This window comes from Watersipora subatra, chromosome 8, assembly GCF_963576615.1.
Source record: "Watersipora subatra chromosome 8, tzWatSuba1.1, whole genome shotgun sequence".
Classification (NCBI taxonomy): domain Eukaryota; kingdom Metazoa; phylum Bryozoa; class Gymnolaemata; order Cheilostomatida; family Watersiporidae; genus Watersipora; species Watersipora subatra.
The window spans coordinates 30106853-30119538 of NC_088715.1; the positions used below are offsets into that span (position 1 = coordinate 30106853).

General features: G+C 33.6%; 1 protein-coding gene across 1 annotated transcript; it reads left to right on the forward strand.

Moving 5' to 3' along the window:
* The first annotated feature begins 299 nt into the window (after positions 1–299).
* LOC137402435 (angiopoietin-related protein 7-like) lies at positions 300–12069 on the forward strand. Its single transcript, XM_068088933.1, has 6 exons — positions 300–408; positions 524–682; positions 8145–8363; positions 10028–10164; positions 11183–11318; positions 11951–12069. Exons 1-6 carry the CDS (start codon positions 300–302, stop codon positions 12067–12069), a joined length of 879 nt encoding a protein of 292 aa, XP_067945034.1.
* Positions 12070–12686: the final 617 nt, after the last annotated feature.

A 12686-nucleotide genomic window follows, 5' to 3' on the forward strand; every position in this document is an offset into this window, starting at 1 on the left:
CCTTTAGGCATTATTGTATTTTAATTTTACCTAAGCCGATTGGAACAGCTTTTGTATTACTTCCAGACTACTGGCAAAAACAATGAGATGAGCTCATACATTGCCTGGATATAATCAGCTACTAGTCACATCGTTGTTGGTAAAAGTGTAATTCATAAGGATATCAGCTGATTACCATTTAAAAAAATCCATGAGACATATTACTTACTACCTATGGGAACTAACAGACTTTTGTCTACCAAAGTAGTCTGTTTACGCATTCAAGTAATGCAGCTGTAAATATATAAGATAACGAAAGCATGACACCTCCCCCGAGATTAAACACATTGAGCCATCTTAGTCACGCTGCTGTTCATTATGACCTGGGTGGTCAGATCGCCGTTGATCGCTGCTTTACTTTTGGTTGCGGTAAATTCTGATAGTCAAGTGACTATTAGCAATGCTCAGCAAAAATTGTTTGCTTACCAACAGCAAATAATTATTCTCAATGATTTGTTAAAAGCTGAAGGATGTGCGAATTCAGTTGAAAAACGAGACAACAGCTCGGACATCAAGTTAGAAGTGGCCAAACGCCTTTATAATGAGTTAGTTGAAAAACTGGGTAGGTGTCGAGCTGGTAAGCTAGCAACCACTACACCTACACTGGCACCTACAGGCCCAGTTCCTTGTCCAGCTTGCAGAGGTAAGTGTTTCTTGTACAGTAAGCAGAGGTAAGTGTTTCCTGTACAGTATGCAGAGGTAAGTATTCATTGTACAGTATTCAGAAGTAAGTGTTTCTTGTTCTGCATGCAGAGGTGAGTGTTCCTTAATTGTTCAGTAAGCAGATATAAATGTTCCTTGGCCAGTAAGCAAAGATAAGTGTTCCTTGTGCATCATTCGTAGGTAAGTGTTCCTTGTGCATCATTCATAGGTTAGTGTTCCTTGTATAGTTTGCAGCGGTAAGTGCTCTTTGTCCAGTATGCAGAGATGAGTGCTCCTTGTCTAGTAAGCAGTGGTAAGTGTTTTTTGTATAGTATTCATAGGTAAGTGCCCCCCTTGTACAGTATACAGAAGCAAGATTATTTATCCGGCATTCAGAGGTAAGTCAACTGTGTATTTTAGAAAAAGACTTGGAGAGTGATGAATTTAGTTAAACGCTATGGAACATCAAGACATGGTCTCCAGCATGTATTAAAGGTTTGGCTATATACTCACGGCAAAATGCAGAGTCAAGACATTGGGCAGATATTTTTGCAGCTGTGCTCATGGCCGCTGCTAAATGATATTTCACTTAGGTGAAATTAAATTTCAAAGGTCAATTTTCATAATTCAGGTGAATTAAACCATAACTGTCACGTACAACTTTTATCGTATTTACTAGGTAAATCAGACATGCTGATTCCTATATTGTACTCAAAATAAAGATTGGTCTACTAACTTTCAGGGTATTGAAGGCTTTTTTACAGCATTTTAATATCAGTCTCGAAAACAACACGATCGGCACAACAAGCTCCGCCTATAAATACGTGACGTAACCTAGCTTTTTAGGAACGGAGTTTAGGAATGTTTAGACCGATCTAGAATAATAGAGATGGGTGTTTTAAAATCCATTATTATCTAAATTCAGTCTTAAAAAGAATCTCAGTCTTTTCTGAAAGGTAAATAAGCTATTTCAATATGCATATTGAAAAGGTTTGTGCGACCTTCACTTTCCTCCACTATTACAAGACTCGTGCATGAGTACAATGCATATATTTCTACTTAGTTCATCAAGGTGTACAAGAAAGAATCAAGTAACAGACAATGAACAGGCCCAGAACAGCTCTGCGCTGCTATGCAATTGTTCGGGCTTATATAGCTGCTAAACCCCGACCTTGTTCTGCTTGGTTAGACCTGGCACGGCTCGGTCAGGCTCGGCTCGGTCTTGAGTCGGTACGGCTCTGGCTTGGCTGTGGCTTGGCTTGACTCGGGATGGCTTGACTGTGCATCGGCTTGGTTTGGCTAAATGCAAGGGGACGCCATCCACCACAATATTTAAAAATGGGCTCAAAAAGACATGATAACAACGCTAGCTTGTGATAAAATCGTGATTTTTTGAGCTAATTTTTGTTGGCGTTTAGCCCATTTAAACATCATGTAACAAGCTACGAGAAATTTGAAATAGTTTCATTAAAGGCTGAGATTATTTTACAGGCTGGGTTTAGTTAATAACGGGTTTTCAGACACCCATCTCTATAATTCCAAATCGGACAAAGCATCCCTAACTTCTGTTCCTGAAAAAGCTAGGTTTCATCACATATTTATGGGTGGGGCTTGTTATGCCGATTGTGCTGTTTTCGAGACCAATATTAAAACGATGTAAAAAAGCCTTTTTATACTCTGAAAGTTAGTGAAACAATCTTTATTGTGAGTACAAAATCGGAATCAGCGTGTCTGATTCACTTTGAAAATACGATAAAAGTTGTACGTGACAGTTATGGTTTAAATTAAAATTTAACCAGAACTCTTAGTATTTATTTTGCTACCAATTTTAAATCTTAAATGGTAGCATCTCTTTCTACCATTTAATTTATCTACTATCAAATATCTCTCTCTATTTGTAAGTATTTTTAATTGATGTATGAGAAATAATTTATGTATATTTGATTCAATGAAATGTGTGTTCCTCATTTACACTAATTACAATTTACATTGTAATACACTCTATCTAAAATCAGCTTTGTGTGAGTACAGTTTGAACTTTAAAATCATTACGAGTTTGCGATTACTATAAGATAACTCACAGGTTCATTCACTGCCATTATTAAGCGGTAAACTTCTGAATTGGAAATATCATAGCGTTTTAACCGTGATCAAGTTTTGACAATTTTCATGCTGAAGCATCCTTTCGACCGAATCACCCAAAACAACAAGTGAAATCTCAAACATTCGAAAAATATTCATACTTTCTGATGAAATCTTGTAACATATGATGTGTGCAACCCTATAATTACCAGGAATGTTTAAATGGCAGAATGGCAGTTGTTTTAAATACGATAACCTTCACTTAATCACCTAATTCTGTTTATTGAAGTGAAGAGATAAATAACATGCTCATCAACCCTATGACATTCAGCTTATAAGATTGACACTCAAACCAACTGAGCTAATCAGCGACCTTCCTATGACTCAACATAATTGTGTCAATTCGTATAAATCTCAACGTTTGTCTTTTTGTCAAACTCCTTGTCCAGTTACAGCAATGAAAAATCTGCAGGGTACTGAATTTGGCCTCAGGATCTCCAGATCTAAAGGCGGTGAACTTGACCATTAAACTGCACAAAATACAGTGTATTCATTATGAAAATAGTTATTACATTGGTTAAGACACTAACACTTAAAGTGCTTGCTTGGGGTTAATAACTAGCACTTTTGACCAATACGCATAACGTTTGTTAAGCTCGCTTAAAACGTGGTTTTTGTTTTAGTAGAGATTTTAGTAAAGATCTAGTTTTTAAGGTAAGTTACTCAAATTAGTTAGGTAACTTTTCTATCATTCGTGCAATGCTGGACATTCGGCTAGCAAGAGAATAAAGTCCTATTGGTCCTACAATGTTCAAATTCAGTATAGATACCTGTCTCTGTTTAAAATTAATTTTATAGGTGCAGAACTGATTATAAAATGATGCAGACATTAATATAAACAAACTAGCTGTGCTACCCGTCGTTGCTCGGGTGATAAAAAAGTCCTTTGGACAAAAAATTGACTTATATTTAACATATAACAACATTTGCCATTCTAACTTTCAAACTACATATCATGAGAAAAGTGTTTTGTGTAGTCTAAATAAGTTAATAGATTAATTAATTTCAAACTTTGTTAAACAACCGTAATTTTCAAACTTTATTTCATAAGGAAATGATTTTGTGCAGAACAGGTTCTTTTCTTTGGATGCATTAGACAATGTGTAATTTCTGAGAATACATGTATGTAACAGATTAATAAAAAAATATGACAGAATATGGTAGTATGTTGTAGTTGAAATTTTATTAGAACAATTTCTGCCAAAAAATGGTCGAATGAAAAATTAATATTAGTAATAAAGATTGGAAACTAAGTAATAGGATACGAAAACAGCATAGGAAAATGAATAATTTTTAAACTTCAAACACGACATTATACTCCAATTATGTTTAAAAAAATGCAAGTTGAAATAAAAAAGATAATGCAACAAACTTTAAAGCCTTATATTATAAACTTCAAAGGTTATACGAAGTTTATAAATGTAATAAGAGAGTGTAAATCTATTTATGTATACATTTCTCAAAGTACGTAAATTTGTGTAAATATAAGAGGGTGAGGAATAACTGATACTTGTAATCTTACACGATAAGTTTTACAGTTAATCTCACAGATAATCTAACAGATAATCTTAGAGTAATGTTACAAATGTTTGTTGTAAAATGTGAAATTTATTACGAATTACTAATTGGTTAGGTTTAAAGTGAAAGATGTAAAAGCTAATACACAAAGTGAGCCCTGATAGGAACATACAAACAAAGATGTTTTAATTTGAACTAAAAGAAGTAACATAAGAGTGTTTAAACGAACAAAATATTTATTCCTATACAATGATTGTGGAGCGCAAGGTACCAAATCAACATCCAAAAGACATGCTGTAGCTGGAAAAAAGTATTCTGAGCAGCTGGAATAAATAAAAAAGAGAACTAAATTAAGATGTGAAATAAATAGCAAGTATGTAAACTACGAAACATATTATTTAGTAATGATACAATTATTAGAAAGTGCTAAAACAAAAATCGTTACGACCAAATGAAATGCATTTCAAACAATCGCCAAATATTTATTTTGAGAGAGAAATGTTTGTTGAGAAATGTTTGTTGAGAAATGTTTGTTTGGCGGAAAGCATTGTGTTTGATGAGAGCGTAATGACCTGTGGGCGCATTGTATTAATAAATACGTCTTTTAGCTGAAATTTTGTCATTAAGTGATTTTATGTTTGCGCAACCGTTTTACTGTAACGAATAACGCTTAACTCGCGAGCAACTGAATCTCTTAACAATGTATATAATCAGTACACAATTTGCCAAATTTTAAGATCGTAGATAAATTATTGTCGATATCGTGGGGCTGAACAAATTAGCCCTAACGAAATAAAGACAAAAAAGCATCAGGCTGCACATACATAAGTCCCAAAATATTTCTTCCTCGCAGCTTCGTAACGTGTGGTCGCTTTGCTAAAATAATTAGCCTGTGATTATGATATATCAAATATGATAAAGCCATAGATTGAAATTTCCTAACTGGGTGTTTGTAATGTGTGGGCCCAATGTTAAAATAATTGCTATAGCCGGACTATCAAACCTACGAATACGCATATGACGATAAACTTTGAGAAATAGATATATAGATGCAGTAATTATTCTCTGGAATAAACACATTAAACTGGTTATTTTTCACATCATCAGAGTAAGTTACTTCTATTTAGCACAAATAGGCTGCTAGAGAATTTGAGTTAAGTAGGACACAAATTAAGATTGTAAACTTATTCACAGAATCATTGAAGAGCAATACAGATGTAGTACTCAGTGTTTTCTGGCATAGGTACATGTATTAACATTTTCCCAAATTTAGCTTTGATGCGATTTTAACCAAAACTTTATTCCAGGCTTTCTATAGGCTGCCATAAATATAAATGAACAAATCATGAGTCCACATCGTTACCTAGTATAGTCGGGACAAGAGTTCTTTATTCCAGGCTTTCTATAGGCTGCCATAAATATAAATGAACAAATCATGAGTCCACATCGTTACCTAGTATAGTTGGGACAAGAGTTCTTTATTCCGGGCTTTCTATAGGCTGCCATAAATATAAATGAACAAATCATGAGTCCACATCGTTACCTAGTACAGTTGGGACAAGAGTTCTTTATTCCGGGCTTTCTATAGGCTGCCATAAATATAAATGAACAAATCATGAGTCCACATCGTTACCTAGTATAGTTGGGACAAGAGTTCTATGCATAGAGCTTGCAGCTTCAACTTTTGGGTTTCTCAGTTTATTTGGATCTAACTATAACTCACAACGCCATTTGGTTTTGGCCAATCTGATGGCCAAATTGTTTGCCGCCATGTACATGTAAATGAGGGTTTGCCCGATTATCCCAAGACGTATAAATAATTTAGGCCACCCAAGAGGTTCATAAACATGTTACGACAGTGTGACAAGTACCATGCTACTACAGTTGGGCTGATATGCCTTATCTGTAGACAAGGAAAGGCATAACCTAAGGATTAGGATAACTAGAAGGTTTAAACTGCTGGTCGCTAGTCTGGCTGAAGTCGGTGAAGACTAGTTTACATTATATCGCCGTATGTCTCACAATACATCAGTCATCATCTGTAAAAAAATTGTTCACACTGTCATAAATGTTTATGTCAGCGTATTGTCTGTGGCATATCGTTGTCATTATACAACGTGGTTTCGCCAATGCAATGAAATACTAGTCTTTCATCACGAAGTAGAATACAAATTAAGCAATCTGGGACAGCCAATCAGGTTTGTAGAAAAGTTGTACATTGCAAAGGCTGATGTAGACATTTGGCGAAATATCGGGAAAACTTGACGGCTGTATAGTTTTCCTACATATTCATTTTGCCTCGGTTTGTCATGCATAGTCAACGATTAATCGCAGAGAGAACAACCCTCCAAGCAGCAATATAGAGGGGACCGGCCTTTATTATCAAAGCGCGTAATTTGCCAATCTATATATTGGCTATATATTGGCTATATATTGGCTATATATTGGCTATATAGATTGGCTATATAGATTGGCTATATATATATATAGTACTTTATTGGCAATAATTTCATTTCACAAATAGAAATGTTTTTCAAATTAGGCCATACAGCAATAGTAAAACAAAAAAAGGGAAAAAAGCAACAGTTAGCCATTAAAATTGAATACATAGTCTGACAAATAGTGTTTAAAATGCCTTACTCTGCTAAGAGAACGAATATTTGGTGGAAGATTGGCTATATATTGGCTATATAGATTGGCTATATATTGGCAATTTTATCAGCCTGTGAGCCGAAAATGAACATAATGCAATGAGGGTATTAAGTTATATAAGAATAAGAATATTTAAATACACATCGATCACAATCCATTTCAGAAAGCTGTTCAAAAAGAGAATTGTTCAAATTGCAAAATGATTCGCTTTGTCATACATAATGTAAATTATTTTGATCTGCACAAGACTCAAAAAAATTAAGTAAATTTGTATTATTTTATTTCATAAACGATATATTAAAAAATTAAGTAATATATGATGAGCTCTCAATTTCTTATAAACCCTCTATCCATAAAGAATACTGAGTAATGTGTTGCAATATCTGTAGCAGTACATAAGGTAAAGATATTCATTGTTATGTCTGTCACAAGTAGAGTCAATGAAAAAATCTATTAGTAGGTGTATGAATAATTTACAAAGTCAAACACTAGATAATTCTGCACTTTCAGGCCTACTCAGTTTTAATCAGATACAGTTAAATTTCCATGTTTGAATCATTTATAAGGTTCAGGGCCAAGCCTTGCAGCAAGGTTATGACTAAGTTACGTAGCACGTATATGGCTGAGTTTTGCTGTAGCTCTATGAGTGAGTCTTGTAGTAGCTCTAAGACTAAATCCTACACTAAGTCTATGCTAAGTGACAAAGTGATTAAGTCCTGCTATAGCTCTATGACTAAGTGTTGTGATAGGTCTATTATAATAGCAGTCCTGTGGCAGCTCTATGACTAAGTGTTGGGATAGGTCTATAGCTGTTTTGCGATAGGTCTATGACTAAGTATTGAGATAGGTCTATAGCTGTCTTGTGATAGGTCTATGACTAAGTCTTGTGACAGGTCTATAGCTGTCTTGTGATAGGTCTATGACTAAGTCTTGTGCAGGTCTAATAGCTGTCTTGTGATAGGTCTATGACTAAGTCTTGTGACAGGTCTATAGCTGTCTTGTGATAGGTCTATGACTAAGTCTTGTGGCAGGTTTCAAAATAAGTGACTTAGTTAATCTATTAGTAAGATGTCTGGCTGTACCTTCATTTGTATAGTAACTGGAACTAATTACTAAATATCCAATGAACTGCATTATTCAGTCTTGTGCAGATTGTCAGGCCTACTTTGAACATGGCCATAGAAGTCCAGGAATATACAAATTAACAGTTTCCCTTAACAACCCTCCAACCTTTGATGCTTGGTGTGACTTCTTTGGAAATCATGGCTGGACAGTTATACAGAGACGAGATCAACAGAAGGCTAGCTTCAATAGGAGCTGGCAAGAATACCAAGAAGGATTTGGTAGAGTGGATGGAGAACACTGGCTAGGTAGGAGTCATATTGTCTAGATTTTCTCCATGCTGAATATCAAAGTTGTTCTTGAGCAGGTTAGTCTATGATGATAAATGCCGGAATAAAATATCATATCACCAAAAAGTCAACTTTCTGAAATTTCATAGGTTAAAAACGTTTAATACGAAAGGTTTGTGGATTGTGAACATCTGCTCTTGCGGTTACCTGCTTTCTCTTCTGGGAAATAACTGTGTATTGTATATAAAATATTATGAATTATATAGTAAACTGTTTTACTATTCAGAAACTTTCAAAAAATGATAAGCTTATGCTTTTAAGAATTCCTTTTGCAATAAAAAAAACTAAAGCTGGACACGGACTTAGGGGTGTAACCTTCATTCAATATAAAGCCGGGTCTTAGCACTAAACTGACAAACAAGTGACGTTTTTATAAAAAGAAAATTTGAATCCTAGCTTGGCATATTTAACCATACATAATGCCTGTGCTAAACATCTGTATCAATAAGCTAATCTTTGGCAATTAGTTAGTCAGTCCTGCTTCAATGGATTAAGATGAAAATATTTAACTTTGGAAGTGTCTGTTTGAACTTCTTGCAAAACTTGAAATTAAATTTTCTACTGTTTCAGGCCTCAAAGGTTTCTGCTAACTTTAGACACCACTTGATATGAAGCTCTTTTTATACCAACTGCTCATCAACATCAATTTACTCATAAATGCAGTTGTAAATGAGTAAAGCAATGAGTAAAGCAATATTGTGCCAGTGCACAATATTGCTCAAATCAATGTTTCGCAGTGCAATGAACCACATGTTTAGCTGTTTTGACATCATCATCAAGAATAAAACGTACACACTATGAGGGGTTAGTTGTGGAGGACCGCTAACCAACATACAATAGAAATTACCTATCGTGGGTTCTTTCGTTACATTTTAATTGTCTGATTACGACATTCATCAAGAGCCTAGTTCTTTGCCATGCTTTCGAATATGGATTGACATCGCTGTTCACTAAAGTTGACATTGAATCAGCCAATCAATAACCTAACAGCTGCGATTATCTGTGTCAAATTTCAACATGTTAAAAGTTCATCGCATCTTCTCTAGTGACGATTACTTTGACCACTCATCACAAAATGATGTAACAGCACCCATTTTTGCAGTTTAGCGCACCTAATCGCTGATTTGGGTGATAGTGGGCAAGGCCCCTTAGTGTTTAGTATGTAAATGCAAACTTAAAAATTTTAAAACATTTGTTGCATTAGTTGTTTTACATGGTTATTATTCAGTAAACGAAAGCTTTCAAAAACTGATACAATTACAGAATATTTAACTCTTTATATAGTTCAGTGAAGTGAAATGGTTAGAAGTTGTTAGCTACTAAAAAGGACATGAATTCTTTGTGAAGAAAGTAAGAGACATTGCTACTATAAGAAAAATAACATATAAAATCATTGTCATCAGTTAAAAACCTGTTTCAAGTGACATTGACAAAACAACTGACGATCGGAGGCTCATTGCATCCTTACTATATTATCTTAGTTATAACTTTAGATGGTATTAGTTGTCTTTACTTTAGTTTACATAACGTCAAAATAAGTGTATTTTGTTTTAGAACATTTGTTTGGTTATAATTATTTCTGTTTCTTTTATTAGGCTATTAAATGTGCATAATTTTTTTAGGAAATGAGAAAATTCATCTCCTGACTCAAACCAACCAGAAGCTAAACATTCAACTAGTCTCAAGCAATGGCAGAGTTCGGGAAGGTACCTGGCAGTGGTTTATAGTTGGAAGTGAAAGCGAGAACTACAAGCTTGGAGTAAGGATTCATAGCTGGCTCAGACAATAATTTTTGTAAATATCCTGTCACTTTTCAGCTTTGCCAACTTAATTATTTTGCAACAAGCAAAGTTTTCTAGGCAGTTGTGTGCTTTTTTAACGCTGACTGCAATCTTGTTCAGAGTTCATCATTGATAGGAAAAGAATCTGTCTGTGTTGTGTCCGTGTTACAAAGTTAAATGCTGTAGCAAGATAATAAAACTGAGCCATGAAATAGTGGAGTACTACAATAAATCTAATTCTAACTTCTTCTGCCACTCAAGTAGCTTGTCTAGTGCAATTAAGCTATAATTTATTGATCAATTCTTTGCTAATGACTTTGAAAAAGTCATTAGCAGTGTTTTATTATTATAGAAAATTTTTTTTACTAATAAGATATAATCAAACCAACAAATACCATTGTTGATATATATGACTTGATCGACAATAATTTAATTTTATTAAATGTATGTATGCCATAATTTAAAACAGAAAAGTGTTTTAAATTATGGCATACAAAAATTAAAAAACAAAAAAGACAAAATGGTTTGATATATAGCCTTTATATATGTTTTCTGCTAAAAGAATGTATGTAAGGTACTACATTGTTAAAGCAGCCACCAATGATATTTTCAAAAAAACTTAAAAGTAAACTTTTTAAAATTTAGCTGTTTTTAGTTTTGATTAATAATAATCTTTAAACTGTGAAACTGAAAGATAAATTCTAATAATCTTGCTGATTATGTTTGATCCCAGTTATGTCTCGCATCTAAAGAAACTCTGTTCAATGTTATTAAAAAGTATAAACGTTTTGTTAAAGAAGTATGGCTCACTTTAATAGTTGACAAAGTCCCTAAGTAATAATTAGTTTTACTCATCACCCTGTAGCATTTAAATATTCTACAAAAATATTTATAGTTTTTGCTCCGCAGAGAGTCAACTTTCAGACAGATTTTGCTGGAGGAAAACCAACTAAAAGTAGTGGCAAGTCTTGCACTCTTTTATGTTGATTTTTGCAGATAGGCAGCAATGGTTACAATGGAACCTTGAGAGACGAGTTTTCGTTCTACCATCATGGACTTAACTTTACCACTTATGACAGAGACAATGATCGGTTAACTCATTTTGAAAGAAATTGTGCCATTTCGTCAAAAGGTAAACAAATGCTGTTAGGTAAAACTTTGGCATCATCTACTTTTTATGCTCTCAGCAGGTGCTTGTCATTTGTTAAGGAGTTGGTTAATCTTGTCAGATGAATATGTGGTATGATGTTATGAAACAACAATTACCAAAGTTTGTGTCTTTCTGTCTTCGAGGTTTGAACAGATTTGTCCCAATGCCAGAACAGAATATCGATCAAAGTGTTTAGGAGTTCAAGATCAGCTAAACGCATGAAGCTTATCTTAACTAACTTCTCGTAGAGAGGCTGCATAATAAAAATTAAGTGTAATAAAAATTTATTTGTTTTTATTATCTTTACTATTTTACCACTTTTTTTTTAACACTTTTACTATTTTCTCTGACAAGTAAACCTCTATTAACACAGCATGTACAAAACTAATGGCAAAAAATATACTTCTACTATTATCTTTAGCTACACACATTATATCACTCGAAATTTATTTTATACAGTATTATTGAGCACTCAGAAGTAGAACATTGAATATATATATATATATATATATATATATATATATATATATATATATAACCTCAGAAAGTTTACATCTTTATATGTATATATATCTTTTCACAGACTTTTGCTGTTATAATTTTTTTATTTGTAGGAGGCTGGTGGTATGACACCTGTTCTAATGTTAATCTCAACAAAGGGAATGGCTTGGGAATGTTTTGGTATGTTACATCAGAAAGACTTCTTTCCTCCGTCATGAGAATAACCAGATAAAAATGGTTGAAACCTCAAATATATGTTTGACTAATAATAAATCTCTACATTATTCTCCAAATTTTGTTTACATGGGAACCAATGTAGAGATAATTGTTCTCGGCATGGCATGAAGATTATATACTTATAACAATACAAGCAAGTTAGTTACCTAATAATTTTTTTACAGTAAACTTTTACATGAAAACCAGGAATTAAATTTTTTTCTTCGGTTGCATAAAAGTGTCTCATTTCTACCTTGGAATGAAGCTTGTATCAACATTGCTATAATAAATTAATAATAAATTATGTAACAAGTTAAATCTATTGCCTTTACTCTTTATTACTTGCTTAATAATTCCACTTTTCAAAAAATTAAAATGCAAACACAATACAATACAATATTAAGTGTGATTTTAATACCCTTTTCAATATTAATGGAGCAATATATGCAAACTTGCCTCTATAGCTGCAAACGTAAAATATTTATTTTCAACTCAAACAAAAATTGAAAATACTTTTTAGTAATTTCTGTCAGTTTTAGTTTTTTGTTTTGCTTTATGAACCTAAATATTACCTCAGCAAGCAATGTTGTAGTAATTCTTTGAAGGACAATGCCGCTGCTGTGGTATTGCATT